The sequence below is a fragment of the Chelmon rostratus genome, chromosome 5, assembly GCF_017976325.1.
Source record: "Chelmon rostratus isolate fCheRos1 chromosome 5, fCheRos1.pri, whole genome shotgun sequence".
NCBI lineage: Eukaryota > Metazoa > Chordata > Actinopteri > Chaetodontiformes > Chaetodontidae > Chelmon > Chelmon rostratus.
The window spans coordinates 20,617,542-20,638,849 of NC_055662.1; the positions used below are offsets into that span (position 1 = coordinate 20,617,542).

The 21,308-nt window shown below is 39.6% G+C and overlaps 4 protein-coding genes across 5 annotated transcripts; 2 read left to right on the forward strand and 2 right to left on the reverse strand.

Moving 5' to 3' along the window:
* The first annotated feature begins 3,279 nt into the window (after positions 1 to 3,279).
* On the forward strand, positions 3,280 to 5,383 carry LOC121607033 (Rieske domain-containing protein). The gene is made up of 4 exons (XM_041937687.1): positions 3,280 to 3,580; positions 3,985 to 4,227; positions 4,470 to 4,504; positions 4,699 to 5,383. The coding sequence occupies exons 2-4, from the start codon at positions 4,011 to 4,013 to the stop codon at positions 4,969 to 4,971; spliced, it is 525 nt and encodes a 174-aa protein (XP_041793621.1). The 5' UTR covers positions 3,280 to 3,580; positions 3,985 to 4,010; the 3' UTR covers positions 4,972 to 5,383.
* Positions 5,384 to 6,194: 811 nt separating this feature from the next.
* On the forward strand, positions 6,195 to 9,801 carry gtf2h3 (general transcription factor IIH, polypeptide 3). 2 transcript variants are annotated; one of them, XM_041936648.1, is made up of 13 exons: positions 6,195 to 6,443; positions 6,576 to 6,655; positions 6,766 to 6,872; positions 7,321 to 7,463; positions 7,702 to 7,764; positions 8,063 to 8,092; positions 8,187 to 8,215; positions 8,306 to 8,380; positions 8,479 to 8,532; positions 8,818 to 8,886; positions 8,995 to 9,130; positions 9,231 to 9,267; positions 9,377 to 9,801. In XM_041936648.1, the coding sequence occupies exons 1-13, from the start codon at positions 6,434 to 6,436 to the stop codon at positions 9,444 to 9,446; spliced, it is 903 nt and encodes a 300-aa protein (XP_041792582.1). In that variant the 5' UTR covers positions 6,195 to 6,433; the 3' UTR covers positions 9,447 to 9,801. The 2 variants fall into 2 exon arrangements, with proteins under 2 accessions (XP_041792582.1, XP_041792583.1); XM_041936649.1 differs by lacking the exons at positions 6,195 to 6,443; positions 6,576 to 6,655 and adding an exon at positions 7,143 to 7,211 and having other exon boundaries at positions 6,820 to 6,872.
* A 116-nt stretch (positions 9,802 to 9,917) lies between these two features.
* On the reverse strand, positions 9,918 to 12,857 carry psmd9 (proteasome 26S subunit, non-ATPase 9). Its single transcript, XM_041936651.1, has 6 exons — positions 12,707 to 12,857; positions 12,490 to 12,589; positions 11,677 to 11,870; positions 11,445 to 11,546; positions 10,616 to 10,704; positions 9,918 to 10,350 (listed from the first exon to the last, which is right to left on the reverse strand). The coding sequence occupies exons 1-6, from the start codon at positions 12,830 to 12,832 to the stop codon at positions 10,323 to 10,325; spliced, it is 639 nt and encodes a 212-aa protein (XP_041792585.1). The 5' UTR covers positions 12,833 to 12,857; the 3' UTR covers positions 9,918 to 10,322.
* A 683-nt stretch (positions 12,858 to 13,540) lies between these two features.
* On the reverse strand, positions 13,541 to 20,404 carry LOC121606430 (rab5 GDP/GTP exchange factor-like). The gene is made up of 9 exons (XM_041936745.1): positions 20,165 to 20,404; positions 19,005 to 19,191; positions 18,287 to 18,414; positions 16,431 to 16,582; positions 16,265 to 16,334; positions 16,040 to 16,175; positions 15,856 to 15,950; positions 14,756 to 15,012; positions 13,541 to 14,667 (listed from the first exon to the last, which is right to left on the reverse strand). The coding sequence occupies exons 2-9, from the start codon at positions 19,160 to 19,162 to the stop codon at positions 14,251 to 14,253; spliced, it is 1,413 nt and encodes a 470-aa protein (XP_041792679.1). The 5' UTR covers positions 19,163 to 19,191; positions 20,165 to 20,404; the 3' UTR covers positions 13,541 to 14,250.
* Between the last annotated feature and the right edge of the window lie 904 nt (positions 20,405 to 21,308).

The window sequence follows — 21,308 nt, forward strand, 5'->3', positions numbered from 1 at the left end:
GATGATCAGGTCCAAAGGAAAGAGTGCTCAAATGCAAACCTTATGCAAACTTCAGGATTTCATACACTTCAATCACAAAAAACATGTAAATTACTAAAAGGTTATGTACACATAGTACACAGAATGCAGCCTCAGCCCCAAGTGTTGTAGCAATTTGGGTACTTTATAATACTCTCTTTCATGTCTTTCCTGTTCATTAATATAATGTATATACTGTGTACATATACTGTTGTCTTCACTAAGATAAAAACTAGCAATTATTAAACTAGCAGCGAGGACAACACAAACAGTACTCACTTCTTGTTTGGGGCAAGAGGGGAACTCAGTGGTAGTCCGTAGTTGTAGCCAGCTGTTCTCTTTGATTCATAAACAGGGGTTGGCTTAGTCATGTGTTCAGAAGCCGTGTTACTTCTTATTTCTGTGCAGAGTTTTTCGTTCTGAGAAATTCCTTTTCTATCTTTGTGCCCAACCGGTTTGTCGTTAAATCTCTTTGATGCCACTGTTGCAGGCCTGGGCTTTGGCTTGTGAGATGAGACACACTTTGGTGATAATCTGGTGTGAGAGCTGTCCATGGAAATTCCTTCCATAATGTCTGGCTTGGTGCTTGCTCCTGTGTGATGATCAGATTGACGACTATTGACATGTGGCCTGCGGTTGTTGTTCCCTTTGCAGCTACATACCACAGCACTTGCCGTGTCAAGGCCAAACTGCACAGGTATGTGTGATCCTTCGCCCTGGCTTGGCTCATTATTTCTATTACGATTTGCATAGACATGAACAGTGCCTACTGGATGAGAAAATAGCTTCTGTTGATGATCAATGGTTTCACAGTTGAAATCAAGCCGTCTGCGAACACGTGATGGTTTGGAAAAACTGGCCACATTTAGCTTCCTCACAGCAGCATCCTTCTCATCTTCATCATCATATACATCTTCATCAGGATCTCCACAGCCATCAAAACCAATGCTATTATCTGCTACAGAACAGACGTCATCACCACCATCAGTATCGCATTCATAATCATTACGATCTTTATATTCAAGGCTCTCCAGGTCAAGAGTTTTGACCATCTGGACCAGATGGAAGAGTTGAGTCCTGTCCTCCATAGAGCAGACTCCCAGTAAGGGATAATCCTCCATGGTCAGCTCGGAAAGGTGGGCGGCACGACGAATACCCACTGAGGTAAAGCTGAAGGACAGGAGACAGAGGGAGACAGACGGTCAGGGGAGGAGCGGACAGAGCAAGTATGATGTAGTGTGAGTGAATGAGCTTACCTGGCATAGTGACGCTGCAGCCCAACTGCTCTCAGACACTCAAACAAGCCAAGTGTCATTTCCTCGCCTTCCTTTTTTCTTTCTTTTTCTTTTACTCTACTCCACCTCCCCTGGGAGTGGCAGACATGTTGTTTTAATCTCTCCATCACTTAGCCACACAGCAAAGGCATGCAAGAAATTACTGTACAACTAGAGTAATTCTATGACGATGGGCTAAACTAATACAGAACATGAGTCGAAATGACTACAAACTCGACACAACCTCCCTTCCATATCCACACTGCTTTTTCCACGACAGCATGTCCGTGCTGTATTGTCTCGCTAAGTGATTTCTGTCAGAGACTGATGACCAGTGTTCTGGTCGGTCACTGTGTCACTGCTACTACACTATACTGTTGTGGTGGCAAGCAAAGCACAGGATGCTGGTATGACGCTGAAATATGAGACTTGTGGTCAGGATGGAGCCGGGGCAGCACAACATAGTCATGTCACACATTTCTGTAACGCAGCAAATATGATAAATATAGCAGACACAGGCATGCAACTGACTTCTACAGGAATTTGGCTGACAGCTGCAGTAGTCCAGCCATATGTCGCTTGAATGAGACGATCTACATATGCATGTATAAGGTGAGACTGCTGTTCATTACTGTGTTTATGAAACAGTACACTGGTTCAAATCAACCCACAAGAGGTCCTTATTTCCGTCAGGCTGAGCCAGTCTCTACAGTAAACACATGCTGGGGTTTAAGTGTCAGCATTCTGCAAAGGCAACCTGCGGGGCAGTTTAAATTACATTTATGGCCGACTTAGCTGCAGAGCATAAGGACAAGGCTAAGTGGGTTGCTGACACCTGTCCATTACAGGGAGATCTTTTGATAAGACAAACCCACACCACAAAATAAAGAAAAAATGTGCTTTCAAATTATTTATATTTTAGCTATTGCCAAAATCAAAAGAAATATTAAACATTGTTTTAAATAATTGGGTGCATGTGCTTAGTATTTTTTTATTCAAGAATGATTCACTGTAAAGCTATACAGTTTCTCCAAATGGCAGGAATAAACAGAAAACTTACCTGATTCACTCCAGACGTTTTTGCAAGAAAAGACAAATGAGTGACCACGACGGTTTACCTGAACGAGCAACTTAAAGTGTCAAAATGCATTAATTTTTCACAAAGTTGTAATCATGAGTAGTATCACTATTTCCGTACACAAAGTGTATCACCATAACGACGGAAACGGTTCGGGGAGGGCGCTTTGTTTTCCCGCTGTGGGTGAGCACGATTCCCATTCAGGCAGACCTGACCGGCAGACCCACAAGCATCAGAAATTATGAGGAATTTTATGAAACGTAAAGAAAGACAGTGAAACAGCCGGTCGAATTACGCCCAGTTCAGCATGAAAGAGAGAGATAATCCCTCAGAGGGCTTAATGCCCACCAACAAACCTGCTAAGACAAAAAGCCCTCTCAGACTACACCATTGAGACGTTTGCCCCACCAGCGTTACAACGCACTGAAGGAGAGCTGAGAAATACACTCCTGGTGGACGTGTATTTCCTGGGTTTACTAATGATAAAATGCATATTATTATTATTATTATTATTAGCAGCAGTAGTAGATGAGCTAACTACACAAGCTGTATATAGTATACTGCATCGAGCATGGCTATACACAGCATGTCTATACCTGTGTTCTATTCTAGAATACGACAAAATGCAAAATGCAAACAAAATAAAAAAACAAGCAGAAAGAAATCAACATCCAAAATATTTAAAAACACTTGCAAACATAATCTTAATATTTATTTATTCATTTATATTATATACATCAACAGCGAAAACGTACAAGTAAATTTTGTGAACACCCTCTATTTGCAATATAGTTAAAGAATGTGAAGAGGAAACAATCTTAATCTATAAAGGCGAAGGAGCCCGAGGAATCTCGTTAATTATCCCGTGTTTCATTGGGGACATCATTAGACGTAACACACAACATTGGCTCTTCCTGAAATCTAGCGACCAAGGCTTTCTAGAAACGATAACGAAGTTTGGTTTCCCTATCATAATTTGATACATTTCTAATCAAATGTAGCCGGGCTGTTTTATACAGATAAAGCAGTAGAACATTCGCGCGTGTAATTTTAGCAAGATAAAATATAATGTTCCGCCCAGGACATGAAGCCAAATTAGCATCATCAGTGACCAGTTGCCAGACTACCAGAGGCATCCCGTGAGAAAGAGTGCCATGGCAACTAACCACAGAAGCTAGAGGTGACATTCAGTGTCTTAGACACACAACAGGTAGGTTGATTTAATGTTTTGAGGGGGAAGTTCGTTCTACAGTTGTATGAGCTGAATTAAAGAGGAAGAAGATGAAAGAAGCTGGTGTTCAAAATAGATAGATAGATAGATATACTTTATTTATCCCAAGCTGGGAAATTGCATCTGGAACATCTTGCAGCAGCATCAAGCATGTTCTGCTCATTGAGTGTGTATTGTTCGTCAGTGTATAACCAGTTGGGATTTACTGCCTTACTGCGTTGATAAGATATTAAAGAATCAGTTCCTTCTCTTGTTTCTTCATGTAGTAAAATCGTTTGGTAATGAAGGTGGGGAAAGGGAGCAGCAGGAAGATGAACATTCATCGCTAAGTATCTATTTTACTAATAATTACAAAATTTGAACTTTATTCTTATTCATACCAGGAAACCTCCCATAAGAAGTGAGCAACATGTCTGAGGAGGAGATTTCTCAGACCTCCTCATCTTCCTCTTCTAGCCCTCCCTCTTTCTCCTCCTCCTCCTCACCTCCCCCTTCCTCCCACTTCATCGGGAAGAAGGAGGACATTGTCACGGCTGGGCGTGTGACCAAGCTGGTGAATGGATGCAGAGATGTACTGGTCCTGTACCACCAGGGGCAGCTTCATGCGATGGACATGCGCTGCTACCGTAAGCTCTTAGTTTGTGTTGACATAATGCACAAAGCTAGAATTGTCAAGCCTGTCCTCACCTTTAGTTTTTTTTTCCTGTTGAAACTTTAAGAGAGTTTGCATTCATCATCCTCATATTTTTAAGTTTGATTTTTGATTTTTGAAATGTGGAATTTGCTTTCTGTAATGGCTCATCACGTGTTTGAAACACAGATTAAGAAGCGCTGCTGTCTATAATGACACTCGTCTTTCCACTAACAGATTCAGGTGGTGCATTACAGTATGGAGACATTGAGGTAAGTTGTGTGTGATTTTCTCTGAATATTGTTATGAAATAGTCATGAATGATTGTAATGTTTGTAAACATTTTTGTCAGTTCCTAAAGCCTTCCTGTTTATACAATAGCTTATATTTTTTTATGAAGTTTTCCCGCCACTGCAGCTGCTACTATCTTGTCTCTTTAATCATCTTCATGCTGTGTCAACATCAGGAGTTTAATGGGTTGCTGTGTATCGTGTGTCCGTGGCACAAGTACAAGATCACACTGGCAGAAGGGGAGGGGCTTTACCAAGCTGTGGACGATCCTACAGCCAAAGCCCTGAGAACACACTGGCGCTCCAAGGGTGTCAAACAGAGGATTCACAAGGTCACTGAGGTCAACGGGGATGTATATGTAACACTGAATGACTCCAGCGAGACTATCGCATCAGATGTCTACCAAACTGAGAGATACAGGACTGTCTTACTCAAAGCCCAGCAATAACCCAAGCCCAAGAAAATGCCACACACACAGGATTTCTTAGAGTTGTTTGATTATTCAATCAAAAATACTCAAAAGGATGATTTTGGATGTTGTCTTTCACCGGGAAGCATATCAAGTCCCCTCCTAATCTGTTTGTCACAAACGTAATTGTTATCAAACAACTGTCAATTGTGTGTGAGCCGATATGCCTGCAAGATTTCTATGAGCCAAAGGAGGAAATATCTGAAGAAAATGTAAGAATGCTTGCAGTATAAGATGAATATAGGAAATTTAAACAGCACTTGCACGATATTGTCATTTAATTGTGTGTTTGTCTGCTTCAATTGGACATCCATTCTGTTCATCATTCTGTAGACATACACTGAGACTGCTACAGAATATTTTGGGTTATGATTAAAAAATCTGTTTTTAGTAGCAATTATTGAATATGATTGATTATTTTTGTGTCCCATTGTCATAGTAAATTATATGATATGCACACAACATCCTTCAGAAGTCAAGAACAATACAAATAGAGACTTCAAAATAATGCCACAAGATTGTCCTATGGAGCAAATGATCTGATCAAATTTATTGCATCTTGCTGAAAATTTGCATGTTCAATCTTACTACTACTACTACTACTACTGCTAATGGGCAGTTAAGTTCCAGTACTATTATGAGGTACTCTAATTTACTTGAGAACTTTCATTTTATGTTACTTAACACTTATAAAGATTATATATTTACATGTGACAGCTGCAGTATAGATACAAATTACTTTGATGATTTAGATTTTACGACCGAAACACTAGACCATCTTGTAAAATATGATGCATTGTTAAGGATTAAACAGTTTACAGTACAAATTCGTCAAAATAAGCTCTACCACAGTCAACCCCCACAACAAAATGCTTCTTCCATGTTACTGCATTACTAACAACAATCTGATAGTACAATATATAATAATCACAATAGCAGTCTGCGTAACTGATACTTATGTAATAGTTAAAATACATTTTGCCGAAAATAATCCACTTCTTTTACGTACGTGAGATTTTGAACGCTTCTTCTCCTAATCAGGCAAAATACATGAAAACACCTGTGTGGTGCACCATGATTGGTAAGGGCTTTTAAGTGAAGTTACACTACCACATTACAGACGCTAGGTGACAGCAGCGTGCTGTGGCTGCTCTGAAGAGTAGAAAACCGAGAACAAGTCGCAAGTCGCAGCCTGATGACGTCTTAAGACACTTCGGTATAGTTGATGTGGGAAAGAGAAGCAGCAAAACTGGCTGTATTTTCACGAATTTCATAATTTGTATGTAGATATACATTGTCAGAATATCCAGAATTAAAACTGTGAGCGTGGATAATGTGTTAAGTTTCAGATGAAAGATGTGAGCTAACAGAAGATAAAGTTCCAGGACAACAACACACATCACTTTATGGTCTCTTAGTTTCTAACAACTATTTTTCCGTGATGGCAACAGGTATGTCTTGCTTAGCCCGACTGATACAGATAATTAAAGTTATTTTTTGCAGATTGCATGTTCCTCTTTTTCCGAGAAAGGCTGGCTAGCTCTGAGTTGCGTTTTGTGAAATTGTTTGCGTTTTTTTTTCAGAGGACGAAGCCAATCTGCTTGTCATCGTCGTGGATGTAAATCCGATATGGTGGGGCCAGCAAGCTCAGCGTGAGCCAGAGGTAGTGTTATTAACTCGCGTATTATTTGGACCCATGAATGGTTCAGACTGTGTAATTTTTAAATGTGGTTCAGGCTGAAAAACGCTCACTGCCCTCCTGTATCCGTCCAGTTCACCCTGTCGAAGTGTCTGGATGCGGTCATGGTGATTGGGAACTCCCACATGGCCATGACCAGGACAAACAAGCTGGCTGTCATCGCTAGCCACTGTCAAGACAGGTAAATTTATAGATATAGTGCTGTACTGCTATTTTAATACAGCTCAGAGGGAAATGTATATTTTACTCCACTATATTTATTTGATTGTTGTATTTGCTAGTTACTATAATAATGTAATAACACACTACAATTTTCAATAAAAAACAGACGCAGAGCTTATGAGATCTCCACCTCAACCAGCTACAGCAGTAAAATGCTACTTACAAATGAATGCATCAATATTAACAATTTAGTAGTGGAATATATATTCATATATCATTTCTTTTGCAGAGGCAGCAGCTTTTGATGCTTTAAGCACATTTTGCTGCCAAGCAAAAATTCAGGGCACAACATTTACATGTAATGAAGTATTTTTACCTTCTTGTATTTGTACTTATACTTAAATAAGGCTCTGAGTGTTCAGTGTCAGTGTTTATATGCATATCTCTCTCACTTACCTTTATTTCAGTCACTTCCTGTATCCCAGTAAGAGCTGGAGAGGTGGGGACAGCGGTGGAGATGATGCATCCTCCAGTGGGGATGGAAAATATGAACTCCTGTCAGTCGCCAATAACCTCATTGCTGAAGAGATCAGGGATGTTATGTCAAAAAGTAAGTACAAGTCTTTTTTGTGTGGGTAACATTAACATACAGTATACTGTATAAAGATACAATAATACAGCAGATTTAAGTAGATAAGCTTTCTCAACATGAAGCAAACAAAAAAAAATGGTTACTGTCTTTGCAATTAATGTTTTGTATCTACAGCTTTATTTTCATGTGTTAAATTATGCTGGACAGTGTTGGACTGGACTGGCTCAAATTTCTTATGTATCTTATGTGATTACAGCTGAAGTGAGAGGAAATTCAACTGATACTTTGTTGGCTGGATCCCTTGCCAAAGCTCTCTGCTGTATCCTTTCAATAAAAACTGACACACACACACACACACACACACACACTTGCGATGTGATTTTAGCTGACAGCTACAACAAAGGAAACACCAGACGAATTCAGCTGAGGTGACAGAGGTGCTTTTATCAGGTCAGAAATAGGTTGATACCGTTAACCTGGGATGCATGCAGTGAAGGTATCTACTTTTTGTATATCTGAATACTGAGAGACACTGACATGGATGGGATGGGATTGTTGTTTATCATTTTCCTCCTGTACACTGAACTGAGTGTTTTCCTTTATCGTTTAATACTCAGATATTCACAGGGTATCAAAAGAGCTGGAAGGTAATTCAGTGTTTTTATTCTTAAGATTAATAATGCTCTCCAATGGGTACTGTTTTTCCTTTTGATACTTATTAATGTTGAATTTCCTTTTTAGTTGGACAGGAGATAAAATCAAGAATATTGGTAAGCCCTAAATGGTTAATAATAATTTAATGAGTGCTCTTGTTTTACTCAACATTATTTTGAACACAGCCTCTGTATTTTATTGGACAGGTGATAAAAGCGGCTGAGGACTGTGCCCTGCAGTACATGAACTTTATGAATGTCATTTTTGCCGCCCAGAAGCAGGTAAAATCATTGATCTTGCTTGTGTTTTCAGTCTTGTTCTCATGACTTCTCTATATATATATAAAAAAGGATAAAAACTAACTTGTATTTTAAAACAGAACATCCTGATAGACGCCTGTGTGTTGGACTCGGACTCAGGTCTCCTTCAGCAGGTACATTTTTCCAGCTTTGATAGGGCATTGACAGTGCTGCAATGTTACAGCACTATAACCTGTATCACGTTAGCAAGTGCCATCCAGAAGCTGAACCTGAGAAAACTACTTATGCATTTATATTAAAAAGTTTGTAGAACAGTTCAAGTAAGACAAATGTTGATATTTTTGAGTATGAATATCATCAGCATATGGTATGTCAGGTTTGGTGTCATGATGACTGTACTGTAATGTCTGTCCTAACCTGTTATACTTAGTTTTTACCTTCAGATGTTTGTTTTGTAGGCTTGTGATATAACTGGAGGACTGTACCTCAGGATACCACAGAAACTTGCCCTGGCACAATACCTTTTGGTGAGAGCGTGGGACAGATTTCCACATTTCTGAGCATCTCATTTATCTCATCTTCCTGTAGAGAGTAATGACTGTATTGATGTGTTTATGATTGTGTTTTGTGAACAGTGGGTGTTCCTGCCTGACTCTGAGCAGCGTTCACAGCTGGTGCTGCCACCACCTGCACATGTGGACTACAGAGCTGCATGTTTCTGCCATCGTAACCTCATTGAGATCGGTTATGTGTGCTCAGTCTGTTTATCAAGTAAGTGTGATTCCCAGTTAAGAGAAACAAATGCCATGACAGCAGTCTTTATAATTCTGGCACAACATGGTGACACTTTCTCTCTTCTTTTTTTTTTAAGTATTCTGCAACTTCAGCCCCATCTGTACAACTTGCGAGTGAGTCTTTTAATCAATTTTTTTTTTATCATTTTACAATTATGCAATGTGATTCCTTGTCACTTTGTCTGCATTATGCATGATTATTATCTGTAATCTTGTTTTTCAGGACAGCCTTCAAAATCCAACTACCACAGATGGTCAAGCCCAAAAAGAAGAAACTCAAACAATCAACTTGATTTTGGGGGGGGTTTACACTAATGTAGTGAATTTAGTTTCTTTTTTGATATTGGTTTTGTTGGGTACACGTTTGTAACAAGCTTCAATGACATCCTAGACATAGACAGCGCTGACTGTCTTCACACAGTTTGTAGTTCATCCCAACCTGAATCCTCCCAATTATTTCCTCCCTCCCTAATTTTGGTCAAGAATATTTACAAATATTTCACATAAAATTTTACACAAGTATTAATTTATGTGTGATTTTGTTCATATTGATAGAAACAATTGGCACACAACAACTTTTAGCTGTTGATGATGTAGGGTAAAGATAATCCACTCAGCCAACATGGAAATGGAGTTACTGTTTTTTTTTTAAATATATAACTTTTGGCATTTTTTCGATGTAAATCTTTATATAATAAAAATGTTTACCACACAGGTTTTGGACATTCACGTTATAATGTGGGTTTAGGACACATTACGATGTGTTGAGGTGGAAATATTTTTACTTAGTGAGTACAGTGAATTGTGTTCAGCTTTTAAACATGTGAGGAAGGTGTATTAAACTTCAAAAAAATATTTCACTCAAAACAAAAATCTTTCATGACATATTGGATAAATATTTTGGTAATAATTCATATCAAATCACTTTACCAAGATTTCCTGATTTACTGTTGCTCTTGCATAAAAATTCAGCTATCATTCAATAAAGTCAATGTGACACATTTTCATACATCCTATCCTGAAGACTGCCTTTGTATAAAGGAAATAGAACTATTTCTGATTAAGATGTTGAAATACAAACAGATGGAAATGTCTGCAGAATGTATAAAGTCCATTTGAAACCATCCAGGGGTATCAAGTGGAGGAAAGGGTTTCCCAGTTGAAAGTGATCATCGATGGATTGGAACAATGTTGCATCTGAAAAAGACAACAAATTAATAACAAGTTAGCGACTGGTGCGAACCACTTTATACCTGCTAATACCACAGAGAGCTGTCTGAATCATGCATCTTATGAACAAAGAGACAAAGATTTGCTCGGCTTGCTAGACGCTTTTCAGCTGCGTTGTTCCTCTGGGCTTCATAGCTTTCTTTGCTTCGAACTAGAAGCTACTCCAGAAGATGCTCAGATGATAAATCTGTGTCAATCCAAACATATGACTGATTATTTCTGTAGCACTCACCCCAGCAGACCTCTGCCTGACCATCGCTGTGGAGTCAGGCTCATCTGAGCTTTCTGGCCATCCCGGATGACTGTGACACGTAATGGTTTCTGTAAAAGGACATGACATGTTTGTCAATAAGAAAATGACACAATGCCATTACTACAATCGATTCATAAAAAGTTGGCATGCCATGTAAAATGCAAGTAAAAGCAGAATGCAATAATTTGCAAACAAGGTAATGTCCTTTATACAATCGTGTTCAAAAAGTGGTGAACCTCGCTCCATCCACACTTGTGAACGACTGAGCCTTCCCAGGATGCTCCTTTCATACCCAATCATGATACTATCACCTGTTACCAATCAACCTGTTTACCTGTGGAATGTTCCAAACAGGTGTTTTTGGAGCGTTCCACAACTTTTCCAGTCTTTTGTTGCTCCTGTCCCAACTTGGCTGAGATGTGTTGGAGGCATCAAATTCAGAATAAGCATATATTTACAACAAGCAATGAATTTGATGATGTTAAACAGTAAATATAATGTCTTTGTACTGTTTTCAATTGAGTATATGTCAGAAAGGATCTGCAAATTATCACACACTGTTTTATTTATCTTTTGAACAGTGACCCAGCTTATCTGTCTTGTGGAAGACTTTTTTTAGTCCTAACAAAAAGGTCTGAAAAAAATTGACTTCTAATAAATGTAATAAAAAGTTCGATTAAAAGGAAGTCACATCAAATTCACAAAACAACACGATTACCACGACATAATTATGGCACCAAATGATCAACAACAATTTTTTTTTTATTGCTGAACCAAAAAGCAGCTCGACATTGTGTCAGTATCTTACCCCTTCACTGTGCTGTACCACAGACGCGATATTCTGGAGGTTCTGGAAGTTCTGTGTGTTCACAGAACCAAACTCAATTACTTCATCACCAACTCTGAGGCCCTTTGGAAAGAAACAACCAATTACAATTATCAAAGGAACAAAAAACAGCTACTTTTCACACCTTCAAGAAGTTGTAAAACTTTATCTGAAAACAACTGCCATCTGTGGGAATATATATCACATCACTCACAGCTCCACAGGCAGGTGAGCCTTGTGTCACAGCATCCACCCGTGCAAAGGGAGGAGGAAGAGTGACTTGCAGCTCCATCGCTTCCCCCTGGCCTTCTGCCTCATCCAGTTCCCGCTTGGCCTTCTCTCGAGCATGCAGCTTATGAAGGGCTTCTTCTATCTCCACCATGATGGCCTTGTGATCGTTCTGCAGGCCTAAAAGACACAATCAAAGGCATTACCTTTGAAATGACAGAGGACGGAAAAGAAATGATGCAAAAGTTGCTCTTTTTTTAAGAAATGGAGAAATGTATCAATACAGAGCCACAATGACTACCTCATTAACTGATATGTCGATTGACGGAATATAAATCTAAATCTATTCTGAATGGTTCATTGGTTTTTTCTGTTTTTTATTATTGTAAACTAAATATGTTGGACTTGTTTCAGGTCAAAACATGACAGTTCATGAGTCACCTTGGGCATCACAATGATGGGAATTTTTCTTTCAGGTTAAATGAAAGTGAGAGTGATCGTTAGTAGCAGTCCATCTGTGACATACTGACATGCTGTAAGAATCATCTACTATCTTCTTTAACAAGTGGCATCAGTATTGGTCCAAACTCGATAAACTTGGTGGAACTGGCGATATGTCATGTGTTTTTATGACAATATCCTGACAAATATTTATATTTAGGTAAAGACCGTTTAACTGCTGCATTTTGGTGTCAGATTTTCACTTTATGCTAAGAGGCTAACTGGAAGTTGTGTTGCTTTACATGAAACCAACTCACAGGCGAACTTACTCAAATGTCACACACAAGCTGCTGCTTACATGAAATATTGTGTCTTGCTGTCCTGATCTGGTATAAATTAACATCTGCTCGGGGGTAGCCCTCTTCGTCAACCAAGGGTCCCTCAACTCCGACACCTTGCTGTAAACAAAAAAATGAAGAAAATGCACGTAAAGTCAACGTTAACTACATTTACAGTTTATTCCTGGGCCTTGGGTTAGTTCCATGTACGTTCAACTCACTATCTGACAAACTTACGTCTTCCAGAACATCATAATACGCTTTTATCTGCTCTTCAATTTCATCTTTCTTTTTGATAAGGTTTTTTACATCATCCATTGTTATTTCCGACTTTCCAGAACTGTTCTCCCCTGTCATCTTCATGGCTGCTCCGCAGAACGTACATCCGGGGTCCAACCACAACTACGCTATTTCCGCTCTGTAATGACCAATGCTGTCTCGTACAAACGGCATATCTTCTTCTTCATCTTATTTCTGGTAGATTTATGGCAGTGTACGCACTGCATTGCCCCCAACTGGTTGATGAGCAAAAGCAATAAGTTGACAAGAATAACATAACAATTCTGACAGCTAATGTTGCTGTTGTTGAGCTAATACCACGTTATTATTAAGTACATTTTACTGTGCCTTATAGGCTTATATGATGATATGATATCATGTGACTACTTTTTTCAAATTCACAATTTAGTTAATTAATCATTTATGTACAGTATGTCCAGAGTGGGAGATTAAGTTCTAATATTAAGTTAGCTTTTAAGTTTTTCCTAAATAACGAAGGTTTGACTTATTTGTGGCCAACCAAACATTTCTTTACATTAAACATAAAAATGTAAACAACCTATTCTACTTCCACAACAAAGCAACTCTGTCAAATTATAAAATACTCACATTTACACTGAGCTTTCATTATTCAAGAACACAGCAAAATCAGTTCAGCACTAGACTTGACTATTTCCAAACCTGGGGCCTTAATACTTTGCAAACAAGCAAATTCACACAAAAATAATTATAGACCAAGTGCTCTATCAAGACTTTTCTGCTCAAAAATTTACATGTAAAACACAATTTTTAATCATATAAGTCAACTTTAATAGAGTATTGGATACAATCATTGATCACTTTCTTCAGACACTTTTAAACAGTTGTAAACATGTACTTTCTGCACATTAACACAGATGGTAAAATGTGCTATACATTGTTTTGCACTAGGTATTTCATCTTTGTACAGACAGTGAAGGCAGCATGTTGAAAACAGTTGTACAACCCTGAAAAACACAATTTTAACTAAACACACCCCCTGACTTGTAGTGGTCTGCAACTTCCATTTAACATTTTCTACTGTAGCATATTTTTTATTTCACAGGGGTCTACATATAGGCACATTGGTTTAAACTATTAGAAAATGTGAATATTAATTAAGCACTCTTAAAGTGTGATCCCTAAATGCTGTGTACCCTGAGTGCTTAGATATTAATTCAATCACATATGTTACTGTAAGTGTATTTCTAATGGCCTTCATCCTACAGGATACAAGTGCAAATCCTTTTTTTAACAAAATAATTTAAAAACATGTGTGTGTCTTGTGAAACTAAATGCAAAAAGTTTCCTTCAGGACATTTTCCTTCATGTTCAACTGGCTTACAAATCCCAGCTTTCCGTGGTTGGAACTTGTGCAAATGTGGTATTAGAATATAAATCTGTGTTTGTTTTGCAGCCCCCATGGGTTAGCGCTGATGATTAAAAAGAGTCAAGTACCAGATTAGGAGTTTTTGTTCATATATCTAACAGTCTGTATCTTTTGGACCTGCATGTTGATCCGTGAGCACCAGCACTGACTGGTCTTTGTCATCCCCTTGCAGTGGTGCAGCATGAGATGAGGATGAAAAAACCTGTGAGAGCTCAGCCTGAGCTGTTATCTCCTTCTCCACCAGAGCGAACTGGGTTGTTGCTTCATCTAGTTGTGAATGGACTGCTTGGACCCATTTATGTAGCTCCATGTTGAGAGCATCCATCCCTTGATCCAGCTTCTCCTGTCTGCCTTTTAGCTCTTCTAGCAGGTGTTGTGTTTCACTGGCAACCTTCTGCCTCTTCTCACCTACAGAGGGACCACGCTGACGCAGCATGTAGCCCTCAAACTCTTCTGCACTGAGGTTGAGTGCTGGTCCATCCAGTTTTTCAATGAAGGCCACCGCACAAGACTGAAACAGGGAACATAGGCAAAGGCGTGAGTGGTGAGGTGACCTCATTGCACAGTAGCCTGTGGTGCATGCTGGGTGCTAAACTTACCAGGTTTGTGAAATAGTAGCCGCTCTCTCCTGCCATCAGACTATGAGGGAGACCAAAACGAATCACATATTGCATGTTGGAGTGTAGGCGAGGTGGATTGGCCTTCAGCACCACATAAATCAGGCCTGACAGGAAGTCATCAGCATTAGCGGGCTCACTGTTCGAGGTGGAGAGTGCTTCAAAGACATGCTGACTGCATTTGGACACACATGCAAGTTTGTCCTGAGGTGCTCGTTTGGCATCCATCTCAATTATTGCTGTTAAAAAAGAGAACAAAGTGTCAAAGAGTAGCATTTAAGGCGTTTAATGATGTCTACAACATATGGGGAACATACTTCTTTGAGCTCTGAGCTTAAAAATGTCCATATAACAGTGTTTTGCTATATGCTTCAAGACAAATCATGAGCGAAATAAGCAGTCAACGTGATCCATGAGCATTTCCACCTTGGAGCTGCGGTGGACCAATGACAATCTCAACCACAGATTCAGACAACCAGACTTTCACAGGTAACATACATAAGGAACAAATCTCATGAAAATGCTGGGTGGGGCAACGCTGAAACAAGGGGTATCAGAGGACAAACCAGGTGTATCTATGCATCAGTATGATTTTTTTAAGGGGTTTAATCAGTGTCAGGAGAGGAACTTTAAAGGATTAGTTCCTCATTTTGGGAGATACACATTTGCTTTCTTGCATAGAGTTACATGAGAAGATCGAAACCACTGTCTTGTCTGTCCAGCAAACATAAGGCTACAGCTAGCAGCCAGTTAGCTTAGCATAGCTAAAGACAGGAAACACCTAGCCTGGTTCTGTCCAAAAAAACTAAATTTCACAAAATCTGCCTGCCAGCACCTCAGATCACCAGTTAACTGCAACTGTTGTGTTGTGTTTGTTTAATCCTTACAAAAAACGAAAACCATGTAAAACCGTCAGTGCAGTTTTACGTTGGGTTATGATATTGAGATATTTAAGAGTGAGACACAAGAGTAATACTGATTTTCTCATTTAAGTCTCTTCCAGAAGTTGAAGAAGTTGAATAAGCATAGTTCCTAAAATGACAAAACTATTCCTTTTAGCAGCTGCTGAAGTTATGAATTACCTGTTATAGCAGGCAGAAAGGGGTCGCCTGAGACTTCAGTCTGCGCATCAGGAAAAGGTACGCTCAGCATTTGCGGAGTAACCCAGTTTAAGGAGCTGCAAAGTAAGGACATAAGTGTCAAACAGGGCTTTACGTTAGAGGTTTTGATCAAATACAACACATGCGACTACTACATAAGGGTTACCGTATCCTCCTCTGAAGAGCCAGGTCCTTCTGTTCGTCATCACAGCTGTCATGGCAGAAAACCCATTTGTGCAACCGTGTCATTATTAACTTTTCCACATGTTCCATTATCTGAGTGACCTGAGCCTCAGGAAAACCTGAAAATAAGAATAAATACTCAAAAGCCATTAAAAATTGGCATGATTTCAGAATAAACAGCCCAAGTGTTGAACTGATCCATACTCACTACTAAAATATTCAGCAAAAGACTGGTAGAAATCTTGCACAAGATCTGACTGCTTCTGTACTGGCAGATCCTGCAAAGATGATGAGATTCTATGATCACAACAGCCCTGATATACTAAAGAGAAGTTATAAGAAGCACAATATTAAACTTTTAAACATATAATTACATGGTATGCCTCCATCGTGTTGAGGAAAGCTGTACATTGGGACTGCAAGCGCTGGGAGGAAGGGCTCCGAAGTGTCTTTAGGAAAGTTGTGAAGTCCCCGGGCTTAAGGCTCTGGTAGGCTTTTAGCACATTTGTATAGCTTTCAGAAGACTCTAGAGGAACAAAAAGTGGATGTTATTCCAGATATATAAATAAAGGAACATATTTTAAAGTCCAAACACAATACTAAGAATGGCTCCATCTGCTGAACCACTGCTGGACCAGTCACTGTGCATTTGGTAATAGTAAATCAATTGTACAAATGTTGTGTCACTAAAGATACCCAGGCTCAGGCCCTGGCAGCAGTAGTTGAGAACTTATAGGGATAAGGGCACTATTGTACCCTGTACGTTGGAGACTTACTGTAAAACACTGGGGGTGCATTTCGATTCTCTTATTGTCGTTTCCTCGCTCCGAAAAGTTCTGTTTCTGGTCCGAGGAGCGAGGAGGGATCTCGGAGGAGCCATGAGCGCGGATACATGAGTGCATCTTTCACGGAAGTCTTTTAACTACACCGTATAAAGAATCTGCCCCCACGTTTGGCACATTTGTACGAGATGGCGGAGAAGTAAGTATCCTGTAATTCAGACGTGCCTAACTTAACGTTACGTTCTCCAAAGAGCAATAATACAAGAATATGGGGATCTGTATGTTTCAACTAAATTTACCTTATCCACAACCTGATTAGTTATGTTATAAATCTAACTAACAGCAGCCTCAGAGAATGTGTGTAACATTTATGATCACACAGACTACAGCAATCTGTCATTTATCAAATTTCATGTGCCGGAAACTTTGACGTTATGATTGCAAGCCTACAGAACTGTCATTGGCACATAAACCAGACACATCAGCCTCTCGTCACTTGTTTTGTGTGTTATCTGAGTGAAATAATGTGTTTCATGGCTTGTAGGTTTTCCTTTACTGACAGTTCTCATTTAACAAGGAAAGAAGACACAGCAAGGCTGATAAAGTTCAGGTCAGGAAAAGACCACCTGTTTAACGGGAAGAGGCATCCAGCCAGGAATGAAGTAATCAATTCTCATGTGCATTGATAAAAGTGCTATATACTTATTTGCTTGTGCTGGTGACTTTCTTGTAATAATGTATATATAAGTGAATGTGTCTAAAGACGCGTCAGTTCTCTTAAAACATGTTTCCTCATTTCGTCTCTCCATGCGTCCCCAGTGGGAGGGACTAAGACGCAAGTGAGGGAAACGTGGACGCAATTTAAGAGAATTGGGATGCACCCAGGGTATAGACATATTCATGTGGCAGCCATTTTCCTCTGACATCACACTCAGGGTGGGAAGCTCAAAGGCTGTGGTCAAAAGGATGTTGCTGCCTCTTCACCCAACCTAAGAAATGTTCTGGTTATGTCAGTAACCAGACATGAGGACTGAGGTCCTCAGGACAGTCTTGAAGCAACAATTCAATGAAAACAATGTCCTGTTGATACATAGTTAATGGCAAACAGACCACAAAGCAAGTCAGTAAGGGAAAGTTTTTGCTTTGACCTCAATACGCTGTAGGATCATGAGACACATAATTAGCAGCAGTGTGCAGTTCAAGGCACAAACTGGTTGCTTTTCTATTCGGCTTTTCTTGCAGTTACGAGCTTCACTGAGTTGTGAATGAGGCTGTTCAGCATTTAAAGGTTTTTGTTGCCTTTGCGCAACAATTTTTTGCATTCGATCCTCAGGCTATGCAGCTGGTTTATGAACCAAATGTGGTAAAGCAGCAGGCAGAGGGACTTTTACCCTAAGGCAACCCAGCCAAACATTTTGCAGGTACTTTTTTGACCTAAACTGTACTACCTTGACGTTTTGGAGGCGATGGGCTGCCCCAGAAGAGTCTCCTCATTGTGTTAATTCGACGACCTTTCTCAGTGTTTTTCTTCTCCTCAAATTTAGAGAAGGTGAGAGGAGTTCCATCATTGCTCGGCCTGCAAAGAAGACAACATTTAACATACAAACCTGAACCCAGTTTAAGCCAAAAGCACTTAAATTTCCTGCATTTTCCAGCATTCATGCTGGTGAGTCAATTAATAGTTACTTAATATACTGTATATGTAACATTTCAATGCAATAATGTATAATTACCTTCATACATCAAAGCATTCAGTTAATTTCAGTAGTTATTATCATTTTATTTTTTCATTCATATGTATGACATTGTACTCCAGTTTATTAAGTTTCTGTCATGTGTTGGTTTTAAGATGCTGTAACAAGAATCATCTACGCACTGACACCACCATGTTGATATAATGTTAAAGGGACATCTGAACTAACCTCACGCAATATCACAAACTAACCGATCAAGGTGGCAGTAGGCCAGCAACATTTTGTCAAAGGAGTCTGGTTTGAACCGGCTGTCTGACGGGAAGGTTGGCTAAAATTGGTGTTGCTGCTGCGCCCGTCCACAGCAGTGCATTGCTTAGCTTCCTACAACACCAGTCCTGCTACTTCTCCAAGCTGGGGGCGTGCCAACGGCCATCTGCTGTAGATGACAAACTGATTATGGATAAATGTTTACCTTGTGTCTTGTCTCGAGGCTCCGGCTTGACGTGCTCTCTCTCTCCAGCACTTGGAGCAGAAGCCTTGCCATGCAGGGTTCCCATAATACCCACAGGCATTCTTGCAGAGCAGCTCCTCCTGAGAAACTCTGATTCCTCTTTGCTTATCTGTCCACATTGTAGAGCTCTCACATACAATACTCCCACCTGTAGGACATACCATTAAGATTTCAACCACAAAAGCTTTTCAGTATACTCTCGAAAGCCTGTGTTTGTGACTGCAGGGCCTAAATCTCACAATCTTAAGTGTCCACTGTAGCCTGGTTGTGCTAAACTTGCCACATAACCTCATCTTTACTTGGCCCTTCATGCATCATGCAGACACACAATGCTGTATTACAGTACATTAAAAACCCAGGAACACACCTTGCAATAATTATTATGATTTCTAAATGCCAACGACATTAAGGGAATGACAATTTTTATTTTGGTTTAAACTTAATATTCTTAAAACTAAAGCCACTTTAATGAACTGAAAAAAAGTATTCAAAAACACAACTCACAAATACATCGCTGTTGTGTATATTAATCATTGTAGGAGAATACATTACCGACTAGTTTGTTATCTAGTACATTAAAAACACATTTGTTCTCGAAATTGTCAGGGACAATTATTATTCTGAGGAAATGCTGTCCAGAATATAACTGTTCCAGCTACATGATCATGCAAAGCTTCACTGACTGCCAGTTTTCCTTCTTCACACTTTGCTTTTTCATCCTTCGCTAACTTTTTCATGCAACTAGCTGTTTTGTGTTACGCAATTTGGAAACACAATATCTAATACTACAGCAAAGCGCCAATAGCTCAATGGAAGATTAACTACAGTGTACTGTTGAACCTGATATTATTTACCCATTAAAGGGACACAAACAGTTTGAGAGTTGAGTGTCGGCTGACGTTGTTAGCTAACAGTTTTCCAGTAGCTGACAGTCAGCTGAGGGGATTGGAGATAAGAACCACCGGCTAACGCTAGCTAACGTCGTAAGCTAAAGATGACAACTATCTAATTAGCTTAATCTATTTATGTCAAATGTCTAAACTACTTTAACTTGTCCCACAGTATAAAAGTAAATGACTACCCCTAAGGATAGTGTTCCAATTATTAAATTACCTCCTCACCTGTTAGCTGGTGTAATCATAACGAGCCGCTTCCTTACTTCGGTGTGATTTTTTCCCCCTTCTGGCGTCTTAACCGTCACAACAGCATCATAATTTGTACAACGATAAACCTTCAGACCTCGGTCAACGAGATGTCGTTACAAGATTATGAAACAGAGGAATCAAAAGTTTCCCGAACAGAAACTGACAGGACGACACGAAGACAGAAAATCAATTGCTTTTAAACCTGTGCAACCGGAAAAGCCCCGAGGAAACAACTGTAAAGTTGGAAGGACTATTTCGACACGGCATCGACCTTTCAAAACAAAACTATCGCGGCAAAAAACATTTCCCGCTTCAAGATACCAGAATCACGTGCCCAATACGAGCGAGCGTCACCACCGCCACGACCATAACTTCCAAATCACATCATTACAGCGAGTATCCTCACTTCTGCCTAATTTTACATTTTTTTTGTCCACTGGTGGTCACAGTGCGCAAACAATCCCTTGTTAGTTGTACAAGGTTTATTTTAAATGCAATAACCGGAAGTATGTCTATAATATTGTATCTGCCTTGATGCAAGTGCAGTCATACTTACTCACTGTGACCACAAGAGGGCAGAAACATTCATTGTTAAGAACACGACCGCAGCTTCAACCTGATAAATCGGTTGCCAACTGCGAGTAAAGCCCAACGACTTTGACCAACAAGAGCCAAACTAGCACTTGTGCTTGTGGCGCCTATGGCATTTAAACAGTGTAAATAATGTAAACCATAGTTAGCAGGGCTGCCGAAAACTAACCAGGCAGCTGCCTCCATCTACATAACGTGGACAATTACAGTGACCCTTGCCTTGCATGAGCAGCCCCTCTGAGTTCCATGTTTTTGCAGTATTTACAAACATGAGTGTTTACTACCCCCCAGTGGTCACAGTGAGAAACTATAACATTAAATTTGTCGATCGTCTGAATTGACATGACAGTATACTGGCACGACATATTCTGAAACACACCGTTAGCAAGAATCATGATATTGATTTCTGTCATCTAAACACACAGTTAAGACACAGTTACACGCTCAAACACACATTCTTAAGTCAGGGTAAGACAGATATTAATGCTGATCATGAATAATAATAATAAATATAGTTATCAATTAGTGT

Bases quoted from the DNA above. Each gene is read 5' to 3' on its own strand.
- LOC121607033 (XM_041937687.1), top strand. From the start codon at position 4,011: ATGTCTGAGGAGGAGATTTCTCAGACCTCCTCATCTTCCTCTTCTAGC. The intron at 4,228-4,469 runs GTAAGCTCTTAG...TTCCACTAACAG, and splicing joins GATGGACATGCGCTGCTACC to ATTCAGGTGGTGCATTACAG. The intron at 4,505-4,698 runs GTAAGTTGTGTG...TGTCAACATCAG, and splicing joins TACAGTATGGAGACATTGAG to GAGTTTAATGGGTTGCTGTG.
- psmd9 (XM_041936651.1), bottom strand. From the start codon at position 12,832: ATGAAGATGACAGGGGAGAACAGTTCTGGAAAGTCGGAAATAACAATG. The intron at 11,871-12,489 runs GTAAGCAGCAGC...TGTGTCTTTTAG, and splicing joins AGCAAGACACAATATTTCAT to GCCTGCAGAACGATCACAAG. The intron at 10,705-11,444 runs GTAAGATACTGA...GTCCTTTTACAG, and splicing joins TGGTACAGCACAGTGAAGGG to AAACCATTACGTGTCACAGT.
- LOC121606430 (XM_041936745.1), bottom strand. From the start codon at position 19,162: ATGTGGACAGATAAGCAAAGAGGAATCAGAGTTTCTCAGGAGGAGCTG. The intron at 15,951-16,039 runs GTAACCCTTATG...CTTACTTTGCAG, and splicing joins GCTCTTCAGAGGAGGATACG to CTCCTTAAACTGGGTTACTC. The intron at 15,013-15,855 runs GTAATTCATAAC...CTTTTTTAACAG, and splicing joins CTTTCTGCCTGCTATAACAG to CAATAATTGAGATGGATGCC.
- gtf2h3 (XM_041936648.1), top strand. The intron at 8,533-8,817 runs GTACATTTTTCC...TTTGTTTTGTAG, and splicing joins ACTCAGGTCTCCTTCAGCAG to GCTTGTGATATAACTGGAGG. The intron at 9,131-9,230 runs GTAAGTGTGATT...TTTTTTTTTAAG, and splicing joins GTGCTCAGTCTGTTTATCAA to TATTCTGCAACTTCAGCCCC.